Here is a 21,041-nt window from a genome sequence, read left to right on the forward strand (position 1 = left end):
CCACCCCTGCAAGCTGACAACCTCATTTGCAAAGGTGAAATCCTTCCCTGCGGGTCAGAAATAGAAGCTGCAGAGCTGCCGGGCCTGGCTCTGAACTCCTGGTCTGCACCAAGGCAGCCTGGCTCTGCTGTGCGGCTCACGGCAAGCCCGGGTTGCTATGGCACTGCAAACAATGCATGGGACTCACATATCAGGCACACTGAGGATACGGTCCCAAAAGAGATGCCTGAGAAACAGGAATTTGAGGATATTTGAAGGAAAAAGAAAAAAACACTCTCTTCTCAACCAACTTGGGCAGTTCTTAGTCCAAAATGGTATTCAGCTTTTCTCCTACATTAGCAAATCTCTTCAGCCAGTTGGGATATTACCCTTTAAAAAAAAAAAATCTCAAACCATACGATTAATGACCAATGGATTTACATCACAAATCTGTATCCTTAAGTGAGGCTTGATCCTAAGTAACAAAGCAAGTCCCATCTGTAGTAGAGCCAAGTAAGAAAAGGAGAGGAGCTTGGTGTTCCTCAGGCTGAGCTGAAACCTGGGCTGTTCCTAGCAGGTGCCAACGGCTCCATTGTGATGTACAGGATACCCGGGCTGCAGCCGTGGTAACAGCCTGCCCCACTCCCACTGCTTCCAGGCCCTGACTTCTCAGAAATCCAAAGGCAGCTACGTTTTCCCTCGCTTAGGGAGATTATAAACAGCCTAGGGGGAAGGAGAAAAGACAATGAGAAGCGGAAGAGAGCCGACTCCCAGAATGTTAGTGGGCTCAAGGAGATACAGGATATAAGAGAAAACCGTATTTCTGACATGTTTAGCTGAAGCTGTATATGAGGGAGGAATTCAGGCTCCAACATGAGGATTTCAGTGGGTTTTAGGTATGCTACAGTTGGGATATGAAAACTTCCTACTTAGTGGGTAAGACTACCTAGAACTGCTTAAATTCTTCAGTCACCTACGGGTGCTTTTTGGTTTTGGGTGTTTGTTTTTTTTTTCATAAAATCTCCCTCAGAGGTTTTACTGCTGCGTATTTCCAGAACAGCACTGATTCCAGTAGCTTGGCATAAATCCCATTGGGATCAGAAGCAGTACAATAGGTCACATGTACAAGTTACATAAAGGTCTCTTTTAAGAAGCCTAATCCAACACCTATGTGCAAGAAGGACCCAAAATAGACAAAGAGCTTCCCATTCCCAGCAAACTCTTATCTTTGTGCCCGCTTTCACAGAACACAGAACTATACAGTATCTCCAGACATACTCTCCAGGTGTGAGAAAAGGATAATTGTAATCGATACATGACTTGGGTGGAGTTCATGATGAAGTAAAACAGGAGAAGCACACATGCTCAGGGACTACAATTTACGGTCCAGGAACTGACAACCGTCAAAAACAAACAAGCAGCAAATCTAATATCTCAGAGGCAGGGAAAAATTGCTTAATTTCCTGGAAAGACGTGGGATTTTGCAGCCGTTACTTCAGATGTGCATTGCCACTCACGGGGTGCCTGCCCAAATACCCTGATCATTGCTCTAATTACTAAATACCAGAATAATGCCTCTAGTTGTCTTGGTGGAGTGCTGTTTGCTCTCAGTTTAGCTTTTTAGCGTGTTTTGTTATGTCTTGTTTTTCACATAAGGGAATAACAGTATTTCCAAAAACCTAAGAAATAAGTCTGAATAATATCATAGCCAAGATACACATTTTGGCCAAAAGTTTGATATGTCTGAAAAGTATACTCAACGGAAGCAAAGAACAAAATATAAAGTTTCAGTCTCCCAACCTAAGTAAGCTACAGACAATTTAATTTTTGTGGTGAGTATTCTGACAAATTATTAACCACTCATAAGCAAAGCTCTCTATGTATCTTCTCTTCAGTAAGAGGTGACGGATTAACACCAAATGACACGTTTAAACACGTGATTTCTTAGTGCCATGGATCAGGACACATTCTATTGTGATTATGAAATATTTCAAATGGGTATACCTAACATATATGTAAGAGAAATATATGTAACAAGATAATCCATAAAATGTAAAGTGAAATCTTCATAACAGGTAGCAGAATTGCACGATATTTTATGAGACTGCATGGTCTTATAACCAAACTACTTAATATGATTTTAAATCTATAAGATTCAAGGGAGGATTTTGCCCCTTTCGCCCCCTTCTCTTTTTCTTTCTGATGTAGGTTTAGATATAATCTTTGGCGTATAACATTCTCTTAAACTTCCATACTTGTTCGTAATTTTACAAGAACAAACAACAATAGAAACATGATGAATGAATCTTTTTTAAAATACAAAGTAGAAGCCACAAGTCAGCTTAGATAGAAATGAAGTCTGGAAACAAGTCAATAAAAAAAACAATAGTCCTTTTTCTCTCCCGTCATCTGGTGTATTTTGGTATAAAACTCTTAGGTCTTTGGTCTCTTTGTAGTATGCTTCAAAGACTGCATTTTGGAGGGAGCTCATCAGGAAATGCACACTGTACTCTCATGAAGAATCTGTTTGCAGTCATTATTGCTTTCTCATTCTCTTAGTTACCAGCACACATTTAAATTGACCAGTGTGTGTATGTGCGTTTGGAGAAACAGAACCTTTCACTCCTCATTTCATATTGCAAGATAAAGTTCACCATCTGATAAAATTGGGATATAAATATTCAGCTCATTTCTCTCCTCTTCCACATTTTTCTTTCTATACTCTTCTCCTCTTCTTTTAATTTTGATTAATATTTCCCTTAACAGAAGTGCAGACCTAAAAAACATTTCATAAATGTAGTCAAAGCTATGATCTACCCCAAGGAGCATCTGATCATGTAGAAATGATGAATGGCTGGACAGGACAGAGAACAAATTACAAAGAAGGTTATACCAGTAAAATTCTAAACAGGAGAAATTAAAAAAAAAAATAGAAGTAGGTCTCAAGTTATTAGTATTTTGACAAAATGGTAGTCAAGCAGAAGGCCCACACAGGAACAGCTTTGCAAAGGAAGATAAATTAGAGGATAACATAAATGGGTCCTCTCCATCCCCACTAGCATCTCCCTCTACTGCTCATTACCGAAGAGTCATTTGGAGAGGTAAACCTCCAGTCAAGACTAACTTGTTATTGTCTCCTTCACCCTGTTTCTCCAAAACTTTAAGTGTTCCTAGGCTCTCAAACATTTACCAGGAGCAGTGTTTTGAAGTACCACCTATGCAAATCAGATCAAAACCGCTGAGACAACTTTGCACCTGAAGAAACAAGCCTATAGGCTATGCCAGCCTGCTGGGTGAACAAGTCTCCTTGTGACTTCCTCTAGTGAAGAGAAGACATATACTGGATTGCTTCATTAAATCCAAATGTCCACTTGTGCTTTTTTGATGCTAACCTGTGTTTGATTCCTGTCAATGGTCACGGTGAAATCATGAACACCCCCATAGCAATGACATTCAAAGCTAGTAAATAACATTTTTTTAAATGCCCATCAAGGGCAGCTAGGAATGAATTTCCATTGATTTCAACAGAAACTTCCCATCTCAAATATACATGGGCACTTCATCATATGTTATCCTCAATGCTTAACTACCCTTATAAAAATCCACATAGCCATTCTTTCTCTTTTGGATGATCGCCATATACGTTTTAGTTTTTGCATGTGTGAAAGCAGCGATCTCATAATCAGAAAACAGGTGCTAGGAAACCTGTTTAAATATTGACTACAGGGCTGCCAAAATGGGAGTCAGACCTTGAGGGGAAAGCATGAATTCATCACCAGATAGCTGGCCCTTCCACGCCTGGAATGATTATAGTAGCAAAATGGCAGAAGGCAGCTGTTGCAGTGGAATGGCCTCCATGTGTGGAGTCTGATAATACAGGTTTACAGCACAGCTTAACATGATCCTGTGGCTGGTGGAAAATGTTAACACAGACACGAGAAGAAATACTTATTAGGAAAACAAGCACTCATTTCTGAAAAGAGAAAAATATATTCCTGAAGATAGTCTAGGTGAAAAGAAAAAAAGTGCTTAAGATAGAAAGGGTTAAATAGCAAAGGAGGAGATGCAAGGGAGCTCGACCTGTACAAAGGTAAATATTCGGATGGTCAGTGGAGAATATTCTCTGCCTTCCTTGTCCATGTCACCAATGGGCTTGTGGATTCCTATAACAAATCTTATTCTACCAGGACAAGGCAGAGGTGTCTTATCACATTTAAAGAGTTCATTTCAAGTTTGATTTCTCTTTCCTTACTACAAACCTTAGAAAAAAAAATAAAGAAAATACAGAGGCATACCTGGAAATTGAATTGGAATTTGATAGAACCAAATAGCAATTTATGATGCATATTTGTCCTCTTGCTACCTTGTACATGTCAGCTACCTTCTTCATACCTGCAATACCTGATCTCTTCAGAAATTCCCATTATCATCTTCAGAGAAGAGAAGTGCTAGAACTTTAGGAGAATATTGCAGCATCTTTTCTAATTTTGGAAAGGAGCATTAATACTTGATTGGAAAAAAAACTATTCAGCAGAATTGTGGCAGTTTGAAGAAGTGTCTTAGAAATAATCATTTTCTGAAGACGACAAAAATCAGGAAAGAACTACTAGACCCACAGTTATTAAGCATTAAGCCTCAGATTTTAAAAAAATTGGCACGTGAATAAATTTACAGCAAGGCAGACAGTTTATTGCTAGCAGCCCTACTACAGTTAACATAACATAGCTTTCAAATGAAACATAAGATACACAGATCAGAATAACCTATTGCAGATATTTCTTGCAGAGGTTTCAGTGTCAGGGGATGTATTAGAAATTTTGGCACTGTGTATGAGAGATTGCACTGTCACTGTCTCTTCTCTATTTCTCACATAGATAAAACAAGTCATGGTTTGTAATGCATTTTGGCAACGCTAGTTCAAGCTTTACAAGTTTACCACCACTTAGTTTTAGTTGTATGAACAAGTTTCCTGACTTTTTTTTTCCTGGTGTTACTTGTAGCTTGGTTTCTTGGATCAGTTCCTTGATCTTGCCTTAACAGGTGTTTTATCCAAGTGTAGAGCTCACGCAAGAGACATAAGCAGTAGCTTCAGTAGATAGGAATAATATATGCCAATAATGCTGAACATATCCTTTGACAAAATCATTGCCTGGCAGCAGGTAGCATATACCTAAGAAGAAACAGTAAATGCATGCATGCCATTTGAGTCTTGCTGTTACAAGCAAGCAGGTGTCAACAACAGTCCCCAAGCCCAGGATTCCCCAGCTGACAGCTAAGTTATCCACATGGGATATTGCTGATGCATCCAGCCTATGAATTCATAATAGCACCAGTGCTGTTTCAGGCACCTCCTGCTGACCGCTGATCCAGACTTTGTGTTACACTGCCACGGCTGCTTGTCCAGCACTATAAGGAAGCAGACAGGGAGACCGACCCACCTAAGAAAATATCAGAAGAAAAAGATTTCATATACGTTATTTTCCAGAAAAGAGTAGCGCCAACATGCGGGTCGTAAGAACAGTGTAAGAGTCAATAACTAATAGGAACTCAAAGATTTCAAGGCTTCAGAAATGTAGACAAAGTTACAGCTTTTCAACCCCCTTTCCTCCCCCCCTTTATTCTTCTTTCCTGCCTATTGCTCTTCTGGACTCCAGAAGTATCTAGTTAAAGAATAAAAAATTCCCAAGTTCGCACTCCAGACTTCATCTGACAAGCTTCAACTAAGAAGAAATGCTGTGATTCTGATACTGGTTAGAAAGTGACATGGGAATACTTAGCTCTATCACAAATTTGATATTTATTTTTTTTTAATTATTTTCCCTTTCTTGTTCATTGAAGCCAGAGCATCAATTAAATATGAAAAACATACAAAACAATTTTTCCCACTATCATTTTAAAGTGTGATGGACAGTTACATTTTGCAGCCAGCACCAGGCTGGCATAGAGACTGCTGGATGATCAAGCCTGTGGCTGAGAGAAAGGAATGGAGCTTGTTCAGACTAATCTTCCCTGGTTGCTGTAGGACCTGGCTGTGTGCCCACCCTGCAAAGGAGGCTCTGGAGAAATAATACCATCTCGATTGCTTCCCAGGATGCCACTCTTCTCATGGAGATTTGAAGATTTTGTTATGCAGCTCCTGGGGACAGGAATTACAGCCACCCTTGCTTCCAGCTATTCAAGACATTTTGCATTTGTAATGTTGAGCTAGTGTGCAAAGGTTAAAGCAGGAAAAAAAAAAATTAAAGTTCTGTTCTGTAAGAAAAACCTTTGGTGCCCCCTTGTGATAAAATTTTCATCAGCAGAATGTGTGCATTTGAAATCCGGGTCTACTTACAGTGAGGAAAGTACCTTGGCCCTTGAGATACATTCACATTTCAGTTAGTTAATTGAGCGAAGCATTTCCTGGAATTAGCTTTTCTTGTTATCCATTCCTTGTTGTGTGACATTCTCTCTAGGTGATGACAATTATTTAAACTAAAGAAAAAATCCATAACAAGACCTAAACGAATGCATCAGCAAGCATTTATGTTTGGAACAGAAAACTGTATCCTTATCTTGCCTTTCACAAGATTTAAACAAAAAAAATAAGCTTCTTACTTTGCCCTTTTAGAATTCAGAGTCTTGAACCGTTTCTTGACAGAAACACATTCAACAGCAAGGCTAGAGAATAACTGTATCCCAACAATAGCTTTTGAACTCCAGAGTACACAGTGAGGAAAGGTTGAAAAGAATCAGGAAGGATGAAAGAACGTGAAACTCCAACACTTTGTGGAAGTGTTTCTCTTGTAGAATTTTTTTGAAAGATAGGAGAACATTCTCAACACAACCAGTCTTTGTATTTAAAAATACAAAAAAGATGTTGCTATTGCTGCATTTGTGTAGCATCTAATCTATCAGACCACGCACGGGGAAAATATACTGGATTCAAAATGGAGAAAAAAATAATTTTGGATCTCAGTGACTAATGTATAGACAAGTCATTGAGCTACTTGAGTCCTGTCTCAATGAAACATTTCTAGGAGGCACGTTCTTCAGGCCCTGAATAATTTCCTACACACTCTCAAGACTCAGAGAACATTAGTGCCTGCTCCGTGAACATCAGATTGGAGTCTTCTGTTTATGGGTGAGAAACACTTTAGGGTAATAATCAATGTTTTTGCTGAAGTAGAAAGACCACTGCGGTCTAATTCTGCAGTTCCAAGTGATAAACATAGCTTCTAGCAAATGTTTTTATCTAGTCTATTAATACTTCTCAGTTAACTACCCACCTTTTGCCAGAAGTTACTATCCCTCTACCACTTTAGCTGGTTCTAGTCATGACGCACTGTTTAAGCTTAAACACCTCAGAAGCAGATTTTCACCATGGTTCAGGACTGAAGGAGAGCAGCTGAAACGCACAGATTCCACATCCCATTAGCCAGAAATTGAAGGTACCCACAGAATTAAGACACTACTCAGCAACCCTCACACAGTTGTTTTCAGATTTAGTTTTTGAATGCACAAAAAAAGTGGAGTCGCTTTTAACATATGAACTCCAGTCTCCAAAGTAAAGAACTATTTTTATATGAAGCATCCAGTATTCAACACCGATGCTTATGGATTCATTCAGAACTCCATGCCATTCATATCGTCAGCTGAATAGTTGGTATCTTTACTGATCATCCAGTAGCACTCAGCTCAAAAAGGTCTTAAACATTTAGGCTTCCAACAAGTTTGTACAGATTCCAACACTGTATAGAGGCTTGTAAAAAATACGAGTATAAAAAAAGTGTTATTTTTTTTGTAATGAGCATTTCAAAGTCAGAGCTCAGGAAGTCACAGACAGTAAAAGCAAGCTTTGTTTTTGCTTAACTAAAAATAAACACATTCCCAAAAAGCGGTTAGATTTTGTTGGGGCATGTGAGAAGTAATAACAATCTGCTATAAGTTTTACATCAAAAAATCCTATAAGATTCACTACAGACAAAGAATTTGCACTTAAACATGTATTATAAACACAGAAAACATTAAATCACGACAAGACTGAAGCAGAGAAAAAGCCTGAAGCTTAGTAGTACAAAGTGCAAGGTTATATACTTAAGGTTCAGTAAGAATTTATGGAAGAAATTGGGATCTTATCTTTTCAAAATTTGAGAGAGAAGAATGTTGGAGTACTACACCTAGTGACTAAACTGCAAATGTGCAGAAGCCATATAAAAGAAATTCTACTCTTAGTATGTGTTAATATTTCCAAGTATTTCTGGTAGATCATGGAAAGCACTGATAATATTCAAGGTTATGAGAAGCTTTTACCTGGAATACTGGCTGAACACACAAAGAATAGATTCAAATAGAAACATTGAAGAGTCATTAAAACAATCCAAGGAACAGAAGATGTATCTATAAGATTATATTAAGTTCAGGTTGCTTTTGTCAATGATATAAAGGGTGAGAAGATATTTATACTACACAGTCAAAACATTGGGGAAAGTGAGTAACAGATGCATCAAACAGCTATTTTAATGGCAATGTTGAAAAAAGGGAACTGGCTAAGTGACTAGTAGAGCAATCTGGAATAGACCTCCAATATAAAGGTAATTAGATGGGATTTTATCCAGTTTTAAGACAGTTTCACGAGTTGACACAAGATCTCAGCTCTAGACTCCAGAAACTAGGAGTCCCTTTCTAATCTGTCTTTCCTGCATTTCTTCATGTGCCTATGAAAACAAAGAAAGGGAATTAGGTCTTGTATTAAAATTAACCTAAATAGTCTAAATTGCCAAAGGGTACTAATGAATAACCAATATATAGAAAAGGAAAATCTGACAGATGTTGGTGAACTCCTTAATTTAGTGAACAACTTTTCTTACTATTTTTAGCTAGAGTTAGTGGTAAAACATACTAACGCTCTCTATGCTACAAACAATTAGAAAAATTTATAACAATTTTTCCCAAGTTCCTTGTCACCAAAGAAAGAATGATCAGAGACTTAAGTCATTTCAATTTCCCTCTCAGAGACCACTTGAATTTTATAGCTGCTACTTTAAAAAAAGATTTATGAAGTATGACTTAAGGCAAGGTCTGTCAGCAGACTAAGGCTATTTCTAAGAAATCTTGTTTAGAATTCAAACCCACAGTTTTGGCTCAAGCCATCACCTTCAGAAATCTAAACGCATTCCTTGGACATCTTTTTGTAGGCAGTATTGCTACTCCCACTAGAGAACATGCCTGTCTGAAGGGAAATGTAAATGACAAAAAAATTCAGCAAATACATAAAGCAATATTATATCTATATTTTATTACGCATTAATTTTAACCTCATTATCCATGTCTTTCAGAGTGAAAGACAATTCACTCCTCCCTTTCCCACATTCTTACTACTATAACAAAAATTCTGCAACTGGAGAATAATCATAGGCAGAATACTTTAGGAAATTCTCAACCATACTCATCCTACTGCTTCTACTCAAGGAAGAATTTTGCATCCTTTTGCTCTATGCTAGAAAGTGGTGCTACCTGACAAACTTTAGTGATTAAAGCTACAGCAGTACTGAACAAGTACCAGGTCCAGGTCTCTGAAAATGAATTCAGTCCAGTAGGAAAAAAGATGTTGGGCATGAATCCCTGGACACCCTAACACTCATGGACCATTTTATTTTACAAAGTTCGAATAATAGCCATACCAGAACCAATTTGCTAGCCCTGTTCTTACTGAATTATTCAGATTTAGGAAAACCAAACCTTTTGTATAAATTCACATCTCTTAGCAGAACTTATCCACTAAGTTAAAACATACTTAACAACTGGTTCTTAAACTAAGCTCACATGGCTTTCCATCTAAAGGTGGTTGCTTGAAACAGGTGCACCTATTTCAGAAATACTTTGAGGAATATTGCTAAAGTTTTTAACATGAGACTTGCTCTCCTCATGTATTTCTGGATTAGGCTACAATACTGCATATCAGAATGGTGAGCTAAATCATCTCAGCATCTGTGATAACTTTCCCACTAATTTCAAGGATGCATTTAAGGCTCCATTCTTCTCTCTTTTTTTTTTTTTTTATAACGTTAGAGATAGGGTAAATTGATATTTAGCAAAGACGAAATGCAGCAATGGGTATAGCACTCTGGCATGGTTCGATATGCTGTACTTATTCTGCGTTGCAGCTACTACTTCCCCTATTTTATTTGATAGTTTGATGACAACTATCAAAAAATGCTAAGCCAAATGAAGTTATTGCAAAGTTACAAATTACATGTAATCAGAATCTTGCATAATACAACTTTCTACACAGGAAGTTCCTCCTCATCCTGTCCATTTAACCTTTCATTGAAACTAGTAATTAACTGTCTATTTTAGAAATGTTTATTTCATACCTAAAAATTAAAAAAGAACCAATCCAATTAACTTTCAAATTAACTTTCAAGTAGACCTTGAACACAAATTTCAAAACAAAGAAAATGCAAGTATTAAATCAAATAACTTACCTATTTTCCCCATTTGCCATCATCTTTTTTGTAATGATTTTAAATTCTTCCTAAATCAAAACTATGTATAAAGATATCTTTAAATTTCCTGGCTTGCCCCAGAATCCTTCCAGAGTTATCCCCCTCAGAACAGAGTTTATGTAAACTCCTCTTTCAGTCTTCCAGTTCAAGCCACCAATCTAACCCTAGACAAGAATGACACAAAGGCTTAACAGAATGCAAATGAGCATGGAATTAAATTGTTAATTAAATTAACACAATAAACATGATTTTCTGCCAGATGCTCGAGTTGATCCCTTCTTTAATACTGTTATGCTTGGTTAATAAGGTTAGTACTAAAACTATGACATTTTACTTACCATATTTTTCCTCCTCCTTCCAAATGCTGTGTGGAACTACTAGCACTATCCCAGAAATCAAATATGCTACAAGGACTAACCGAATTACAACAGTTAGAAATGAGAAATAGGAAATAGGTTTCTAGAACATCTTGAACTGAATTATCTCAGTTCATTTCTCTTAAATATCCACAAGTGGTGTGGAAAGGGAAAAAAACACCTGAAGTTCCAATTCATAATTTTTAGACTATAAAAATAACAGATATGTGAATAAATAAATATGAAGACAAGCAAACATACAGATTATAACTTCGTTGAAAGCCTGTTTTAAAGGGATGCTTTTTAAATACAGCCCAGAGCTAAGGCTTACCTACAAATACACATAATAAAATTACAAAGTCACAAACATAATGCATGAGAAAAAAAGGGGGGGGGGGGTCGGGCGGGCAGGGAAGACCTGACTATAAACACTCTGCAATATGTTTGCGACAAAAAACCTCCTTGAAATGACAAGTAGAAAATGACAATTGGAGATGTAAATTGACATATCTTCATGCAGTAAGTACCGAGTTGTCTGTATTTCAAGTTGTTTAAAATTGCTAGGACTTAAACATAAAATTCACTTAATCTGAAAGATTGAGTTATTTTTCTGCAAATGGTCAGTATATTTTGTTCAAGCGCTAAATCAGTAAGTTTCCTTTATTAAGTCTACAGATGGAGGAAGAATTATTTCTGTCCTTTAACTCAAGTAAAAAGTATGAAAATTGTCAAGTATCTGGGAGCTGAATTTAAGTCTAAGTATACAGCACAAGTTCACATCAAAAGAGTAATGCAACAGCTTATTTAGATGCATATTATGTCACCTGAAGTTTTCAAGAGAGGGAAAAATGCCATGAAAACCAGTATAATAGAACAGAGCATCACCTTGATTTAGATTCCTCTTCTATTGACTTGCACTATGGAGGTTAAGAACAACAGAATCATTATTCTAATTACTCAGATATAAAATTCAGACAATGAATAATTTGCTTGTGAGGTATCACCATTTATACAGGTGGAAGTATCCCTTGCATGTGTACTTAAGGCCCAACTTTAATTTGCAGTAAATCTTTAAAAAATCTGTTAAAGTGAACAATAAATAAATCCCAAATTTTTTAAAAATATTTTTTCTTTAATTTGTCATTAAGACAAGAATCACATTTTTAAACACCTGTGAGATGCTGTAAGCTAGATATTGAAGACTACATTTAAGATACTTTATTGAATAATTAAGATGTTAGTAAGTGCCTAACTACTACATAACAGGTAAAACAAGACAAAATGTTTTAAAATACTCACTTTTTTCATAAACATAAAATATAGTGAACTGATTAAGATACATACATGTATGACAAGTTATCTTGATAAGTCAGCAAAAACACATCAAATTAGACTTTCAAAATGTACATACTTAAGAACATGAACAAGACTGGGAGGTTAGGAGAAGGTAGAAAGGAATCAAATGTAAGGACTTGCATGCCTTACAAATTTAAAGTCTTTTTAAATTTCTTTTGCTTTGGGCACTTCCTGGAGGAGCATCTTCTTTGTTCTTCCGTTTTGCAGATAAACTATTACATTCTTTTGACCCATGGAAAGAATGCAGACATAAAATACAGAACTCAAATGCACAGGCCTCTCTGCTACATAGCCCCCGTTTCTTTACCAATTGATACTTAGCAGGATATTGACATCTTGGACAAGGTTTCAGAGCTTCGTCGGTGAACAGAGTTCTAGCAGCCTATAGCAAAAGGAGGGAGACAAGAGATACTTAGTTCTTGTAACTTAGAGTTTTCCAAAGCCCCAAAATTAAGAGTTTGTTAGAGACCTACTTTTACGTATTCTTCCTGTCTACTAGTTAATTGGGGGACAGAATTGCATCTCCTGGGAGTAAGTTCAATGTGAGAAGGTGGTGTTTGTACAGGAGTTCTGGCTTGAGCCTGAACAGGCCTCAGAGCAGATCTGTTGAGAACATTAAGTCTTGTGGCAGCATCTTCAGCTTTCAAGAGATATTCCTGTTATAGTTGATAATTACAAAAAAGAAAGAAAAAGAAAGCATATCAGGGATTTATTTAATTTAGAATTTGCAGCTGTGTTTTGCTTCATATTTTAAGTTTTTCCCCTGCAACAACACATTAAAAATGAAAGTGATGTATAGTGCATGTGTTTCCCATTAAAAGTTTGTATTTAGTAAGGGGACAAGATAGGGACCATTAAAAACAAAGCCCCGTGAGCAGGTAAACAAGCCAACAGCCTTTAGCACTTGATTACTTTCTACTGATCCTCATATTTCTGAAGTAGGATACATCTCAATACCAAGCATGAAGTGATCAAACGTTAAGTTTTGTCACAGTTAAAGCAAGGTTACCCTGAAGCGTTGTGAGCACACGTGGAGGATCTCTTAAAAAATACACTCCTATTAATATGCTATTTGTTGAGAAACCCCTCAAAACGAATGATCTATATGCCCTTCTGATGCTCAGAAGTACACCACAAAGAAGCTCAGCAACAAGCGGTACTGAAAATAATTGGGGAGTAGCCCAGAGTGGGTTCTAATGGACTACAGTGAAATGGGAAATGAGGAATAACATGACAAAGGTATAAACAGAGTTTAAGATCCAAAGCCAGAATCAGTTGAGGAAGAGATCCTCAGGGTGTGGGAGAAGGGGAATCGTGATTGAAAGACTGCTACTGAAACCAGGGCCAGATGAAAAAGAACAAAATAAAAGCAATTACAATCTCATGTCAGAATCTTTTACATACCCTACTTAGAACTGTTGCTATCAACTACAATTCTATAGTTTTGCAAGATGTTTACTCTTTCCCCTGGCCTGCATTTGGTCACACATGTAAAATACTACCTTTCAGACAAACCTTACCCCAGCTTCTTCCTTCAGCTGTTTTATGTACGACTTTCTCCTCCTATCTGCACTTTTATCTTGTACAATGATTTCACGCCAGTTTTTGCTTACTTTCCAAATGCTGGAACAAATGAATTTAAAAAGTTATCCACTTTCACAGTTTTGCAGAGTAGCACAGAAGCCATAACAGTAAAATTACGTTTTTAAGACTTTTTTTGCGTGATTTCACATACTATTTTGGTCATTTTACAGACTATTGCTATATACTACAAGAGTTCACTGTACACTGTACTGTCATGAAACAAATTTAATGTATTCCATGTATTCCACACCATTGTTCAGAAATACATAAACAGGTCTAGTGAATGACTGCAATATAAATAACACAACATATCTTTGGCTTACAAAATCAGATGTTTCTTCTCTCCACATAAGACACTTAATTTTGTTTCTTAAGTCACATTTTTATGTATTAAGTCCTCTGAAAATATCTGTGCCATTATACTTCTACACATTCCCTTTGTAACTAGTAACACATGGCACACTTGGTTTCTTTGACAATTTCTGTTGATTTCAAATGAATCCAGAACATTACCCATGAAGCAATATTCTTTGAGCATTTTTGTCTTTGTGCTTAGAAGTGACTTAGGAAGTTAAATATGCAAGAAAAATCTAGAAAATGTGTTCTGAGTTCTATGCATTATTAGGGAACCTGTAGTGAGAAGAACTGACTTCCCAGATTTTTTTTTAAAGTAATGTTTTAAATTTACAAGTACTGTAATAGTTTTAAGTTTATCAATCCCCTCCTTTTTTCCCCCCTAACTCTTCTATAAGACGCATTTTTAGAACAACATAGAAAGAACCACTTGATTGCCAGTGACAAATCCCTTCTAATTTCCTTAATTTAAGGAAAAATAAATTCTATTGACAATCCCAATTATTCCAAAAATTATTCTAATTTATTATCAGAAACATTTTCAACATTTTGAGAAGTGGGCACGGGGAATGGGAACAGCAGCAGTACCTACCTGCAGAGACTTTCCACTGTCAAAGCATCTAAAACTATAGCAAGAACATGTTTTAAATTTCTGTATTTTAATTCAGTTAAAATATCTAATTTTTCAAGGCCCATTTTCTTGCCAATAAGTCCAGAAAGAACATGTTCTAATGCAAATATTTCTGTTCCATCAATATTCTTTGATCCTTGATTTTGGTCTGATCTTTGCCTCTGCAAGCAAATTTCATGGACTATTTGCAGAGCTGGAGTTCTGGAGAGATCTGTATAATTTACAGCTAAGTCTTTACTAGTCTGTTCTTTTAAAACTACTCCATAGTCTTTATTGACATTTCTTTCTTCTGTTAGCATATATTCCAAATTAGAAGGACTGCCATGATGATCTTCTGTCTCCGACTGCGAGCCTTGTTCCCGAAGAGTGGATAACCTTCTAACTCGCTCAAGCTTTCTTGCTTTTCTTTTACTGTCTGGAATTTTGGAATCTTCTTTATGTTTTTGAAAAAACTCTTGGAAAGAACCCTCATAATCAGATGATAAGTCTCCTGATTTGTCTAGATGAAGTGAATTATATCCACTGTCCTCAGGCGTTGAAAGATTTGGGTAACTGGCCAGTTTAACAGCAGGAGTGTTTCTATTACGCAGCTCAAAGTTAAAGTTCTCTACAAGCCTATCAACAGAAGTCAGGAACTTATTCTCATTGGCCTCAGGTAACACACTGTAAGTAGGAGTGTGAAGCAACCCCTCATTAACACTCATAAGGACACTTTCACCAAATTCACTAACGTTACTAACACTAACATCCTTACACTGAATTGGTGATAAACATTCTGTTTCTAGTGATAAGGGGTCCTTACTTTTGGACTCATCTAGCGTAGAAGTCCTTTGTTGAGAAAAGGACAGTCTCCGTTTGGGGCAATTAGGACTAGAGTCCTCAGTTTCTGAGGTGCTAGTTGTCAGGCGTTTGCAACTGTTTTCTTTTGAAGAACCTGAGGCAATTTGTGAAGGTTTTTCTTCAGAGCTCAAAACACAAGAGAATAGTTTTTTCCTGCCGCTTCCTGAAGAGCCAGCTTGTCTTTCACAGGATCCTACAGGTGTGCCAGCTGGAGCAGCCTTGGATAAAAGCAGTCTCCTGCGTAGCGAGGAGCCTTTTCTACTCACTTTAGGAGTTTCAAAAATATCTGTACTTCTATTTGCTTCTCTTCTTTCTGATAAGGAGATAGAATTCATTTCTTTTTCAATAGATGATGACACGGACCAGAGGCTGTTTGGATGAATATGGTCAGAATGCTCTTGTAGAGAAGATAAACTTGTTGCACTCGGTGCTTCTTTATGTTCTGCTTCAGGATCATTGCATCTGCTGTCCATAAATACTGAAGGGGAACAGGTGTCTTTAAAATTAGAGTATCTGAAATTGCTGCTGGGAGATGTTAGTCTATTTCTTTTCAGAATATTGAACGTTATTGAATGACTGTCTGACATCTTCTGCTTGGCACTTTGGCTCTGTAAGTAAAGATACCAGCATTATTTCTGAAACAAACAATAGAACCAAAAGACACCTGGAACAGTTAAAAAGCCTTCAATAAATCTACCAAGATAGAGACTTTAGAAGTATTTTCATTAGGCTTAATAGAAACCGTGCTTATACATGAACACAAAGGTAAAGTACAACCAAATAGGTTGTTAGAATGAGCAAATAAAATGCATGCTATATCATAAGCAAGGGAAATTAAAATTTCTTTTCAGTTAACTGATTAATCTGATAACCTTCATGCAATGAAAACCTTCAAATAAGCAACACAGCAGTGAGAGTCCCATTTACACTGAAATCAGAGACAGAACTGACCCACAGTAGGGTCAGGATGTTGTTGTTTTTTTGTGTTTGTGTTTTTTTTTTTATTTGTTTTAAATAATTTCTTTAAAAAAATCATTGTTGTGTTATTGGTTCATGCAATCACTAACAGTTTAGTCCTGAAGAACTAGTGGAAGGTCTGATAATAGATTAATTAACGAAAACATGTCTTTTGTTTAAAGAGGAAAGAGAAGATTGATCATGAAGTGACATGTCTACAGGTCTCCCTATTATTTAGATCCTACAGTCCCTGGATGGAATAAACTTTTTCCTCAAGTTACATATTAAATAGTGCATTCTCTTCTGCCTTAACGTGCAAATGTTACATTGTCAATAAGGTACCTGCTTGTGCACCGTTCTGTGGATAAACTAAGTGTTCAGAAGATTTAAAGAAACTGATGGATTGGCCATACATCATCTCACGACGTACATAAACTTCCTACAATAAACTTAGTACACTCCAAAGCTTTAAGTTTTCCCCCAAAAATTACAAAGAGCTGATACACCCATATAAGTAAACAGACAACGATTTTTGCCATTCAAACACGCAGTTTCTCCACCCTACCCCAAACAGCAATAGGTTACTGCTTTATACACAGAAAAAGTAACCAAAAAGATGTGAATAATGCCAGAATGAGGGTTGTTCTCTTAGAAACCATAGCAGTTCACACCAACATCTAAGGACCCTCAAAGTCTGAATTAGCAGCTTTTAGTGAGGTACATTCAGACCAGACAAAAAATGGAACATTTATAGGTGACTTAAACACCAAACATTAAGACATCATCAATAACCCAACAGTACTGACCTAGTCAGGCCCTAGGCTACCAAATACAAGCAATGGGAACCTGAACTGATGGGGAGGAAACTATCCTTTGATGACCTCAGGTCATTTAATTAACATTTTTTGACCTATGATGAAGGCACTCTGTAAGATCTTTGGGATATACAAAGTTTTTTGCTGTCTACAGCAAGCAAATTACAATATATACAAATTCAGAGGAACAGGATATTCAAGAACAGACTGAGAACTTGCCTTAAAGGTCTATGGAACCATGCTGTTGTCAGTATGAAATCAAACAGATTTAAAACAGAACAAAAAATAAAGCATGTAATTGAGAAGAACTCTTCAGGGAAAGAAACATATGTAAAAATAATTACAAAATGAAGACAGAAGCCTGGCCTGCTTCCTTTCCTTCTCCCATTTACCTCTACAAGTACCTTATTTTCACATTATTATAGTAACTCACGTCTGTATTTGTTTTCCCTGCCTTTTTCCTCATTCACTCTTTTAGCCTGGTGAAATAATAGGCAATGTATATAGGACACATGAGGGGCATAGCTTTAAGCTAGTTATTACATAGATTAGGGATAACTGTAGTGACAGCGCAGGACCAACTCCACACAGTGTCTAGCATTTCACCTGCATAGTTCTTCAACATTGTAGGTAGTAGGCTGAAAATTCTGTAAAACAAACTAAAAGACAAATATATTAAAAAAAGTAGAAAAGAGATAAGAAAAATCTCCTTTTAGTTCACTGCTGCTCTTCAGCTGATTATTCACAGGGAAGAGCTATAAGACACCAGTACTAAAAATAGGGCGTGATCTTTGTGTAAAACACAAAAAGTGTAGAGGCCTCATTTTCCTTGAGGAATTTTGGTGAACTGCAGTTAGTTAACAAATGTGGCCAAGAGATATTCCTACCAAAAATACTGATAGATAGATTTAAGTTTTGAGTGTTGTTTAGAGACAGATGCTCAAATTTTCAATGCCACCAGAAAAAAAAAAAAAGCACCACACCTTTAAAAACATTAATACTTTCCCTAGTCACAGTCAAACTATACATGCATTTAACAAAAACGTACGGCCCTGCAGGTTTGAAAACTGCACAGGCAGCAAGCTGAAGAAATAACAGAAGGGAAACACGCACTTGTAGTTTTGTTCTCAGACATTCCAGGGGAGAAATTATTTAATCTTATGAACAACTGAGAGTAGAGTTTATTTGAAATATTACAATTTAAAGTTATTTATTTAAGCTAGCTTGTGTTTCAAGTAGCATGAAATCACTAGAAATAATTAAAAAAAAAGTTTTTACAGTTGTAGGAGAGATCAGAATGGCACAGTTAAAGGAAAAGCCGCGCTGCGACCTTAAGCAAAAGCCAAAAATACGCTGTATGTCAACATATGTATGCCAACGTCCAGCAGGAGACGCTTGTGAGCTTCCTATGTAGAAGGCGTGAGACCTCTGAAAATTTGTAGGGAAGATACCGCAATAGATACCCTGAGTGGACAGTATCTAATTCTTTACGACAGATCCCAGTATACACCTCAGTTTTGCATAAATACTTTTTTTCCAAGCATGTTACTCTTGAAAGTTAAGGTTTAATTAAACACAAGGTCTCATTTTACAAAACTAATGTGAAAGGGAAAGCCTTTCAGAGCTGCTGCTCATCCCTCATAACACAGTGAGATGCTATTTACATTCATAAGAGGTACCTAGTAAAACTTTCAGAGGCTTGTTTAGTGCTTTATAAGCACTTTCTCTTTTTATCGGGAGAAACGTTTGAGCTACTTGTTCTGATACGTAATATCAAGCCCTTTTCATTTGAGGATCTTGAAATAATTTATGAAAGTATTCTCACCCTTGTTTTAGGCATCAGGAAATAGACACGTTAGGGAAAAAAAAGACTAGTCACATTTCAAGTCTGCTACAGAAAAAGAAATAAAATGCGCATCTGCTAAGCGTAGTTTCTTGTGCTCCGTCCATTTCTCTGGTATCTATTATTAATTCCGTAGTCCTCAAATCCAGAAGTCACCAGCAAACTTCACAGCAGTTTACAGAATAAAGTACTTCATGCTCAGAAACACAAATTAAATTACAGACAGGATTCAGGTATGCAGACCTGGAATTATATCTTACAAGCCTAGGCTTTACAAAGCATCCTAAGAAGGGGGGAAAAAAAAAACGTTTGTTACTAGAAGACAGTGTAAATAATACCCGTAACATAGCTATGAGTTCCAGGAGGGAATTACACCTGTTCTAGATGCTAATTTACATTCCTTAGTAACAGACGCTGAACACTTTTGTTTCTAAAAAGATGTTTTCTGCCCTTATTCATCACTGATCGTCACGTTAACAAAACCGATAAAAAATAAAGTTTTGGTGGTACAAGACTGCTTTCTCAGCTTTCTAAATAAAGAGCCTACCTGCAAGAAAACTGATTTTTATCTGAGGGTTGCTCTTCGAGCTCCCAGATCTAAAACCAGAGAAGCCGTCAATACTGAGATGGCATAGCTCAGTCCTGTGTGTGAGACGGCAGTAACTTACCCTAATTTGCGAAGCAATTTGAGATCTTCCAAAGCGAAGGTACCGTATTCAAAGTATAATTTACCCCTACCGACAACCTAAAGTGGGGAAGGACGTGGGTAGAAAAGAGAGTTACAAGAGCAACGTTACCCATTAGCTTGGTGACAGCTGAGAGTTTACATACATGCTTTCACTGTAACGCCTAATTACCCAGCGATGAAGACAACTGACGGCTACTTAGGGAGCAGCGCTTGGGGGTCTCTCGGTCACCTGAAATGCCGGACACGAGCAAAGCCACAGCTTCACCTCCTCATGGGGCAAACCGCCGGGCAGAGACAGCGGCCCCCTGCCCCCCGAGGAGACCGGCGGGGCTCCCTGAGGGGAGGCGAAGGCGACGCCCCAACTCGCCGCCGGCTGGCTGGCTGGAGAAGGCGGGGATCCTGCCGCCTCAGCGGCTCGCCGCCCGGCTCCGGAGCCCGTTGCCCTTAGTGAGGAGGCGCTGTGGGTGGAGGGAAGCCAAGCGGCTCCTCGCGTGCAGCCACCGCCGCTGCTTTCCCTCGCTTGGGTTTGAACCGCCCGCCTTTACCAACCGCTCCGCGCCGCCTCCCCGCCCCCGCCGCCCTCGGGCGTCTGCGGGGCGGGGGCCTGAGGAGAACCCGCTCTGCTGCGGGGCACCGGCGAGGCTCGCCTTTCCCCTCACGTTTACACCTCAACGCCGCGGCTCCTGCCGCACTCAGCCCACCATAAGATCCCCACGACGTTGTCCCTCTCTCCCTCAGCTTCCCCGTCCCTTTCTGCCTCTCCTCGGAAGATGCTGGGGGCGAGTCTTTCCCGCCTCTGTCAGAGCCCTTCTGCTTCTCCTCAGGAGCCGCTAGGAGCGGGGGGCGAGGGCTGAGGGGTGCCCTTCACAGGCGCTGGTCGATCACGGCTAGGCTTTTACAGATGCAGCACGTTATCTGCACCCGCACCTTTAAGCTTGAGTTATAAGGGTGCCAATTAATTCAAATTAATTAGTGCGTTTGTATCAGACGGCTCGGGAACGAGATAACCGCGGAGCGTTTGCCTCGGTTAAATCGTCTGTCAGTCGGGTGGAAGATGCCAGTGATGACGCCTAGGTTTTGCCGTATTTTTACTTAAACTGTACATTAAAACATGAGTAATTGGGTGCCCACATTTCCTGAGCTCGGTGCGG

General features: G+C 38.1%; 1 protein-coding gene across 1 annotated transcript; it reads right to left on the reverse strand.

The window, feature by feature from the left end:
• Window positions 1-12,311: 12,311 nt before the first annotated feature.
• Window positions 12,312-16,174, reverse strand: FBXO43 (F-box protein 43). The gene is made up of 4 exons (XM_035546130.2): window positions 14,709-16,174; window positions 13,699-13,801; window positions 12,652-12,834; window positions 12,312-12,560 (listed from the first exon to the last, which is right to left on the reverse strand). The coding sequence occupies exons 1-4, from the start codon at window positions 16,172-16,174 to the stop codon at window positions 12,312-12,314; spliced, it is 2,001 nt and encodes a 666-aa protein (XP_035402023.2).
• Window positions 16,175-21,041: the final 4,867 nt, after the last annotated feature.

The sequence above is a fragment of the Cygnus atratus genome, chromosome 2, assembly GCF_013377495.2.
Source record: "Cygnus atratus isolate AKBS03 ecotype Queensland, Australia chromosome 2, CAtr_DNAZoo_HiC_assembly, whole genome shotgun sequence".
In the NCBI taxonomy this organism is placed as follows: Eukaryota; Metazoa; Chordata; class Aves; order Anseriformes; family Anatidae; genus Cygnus; species Cygnus atratus.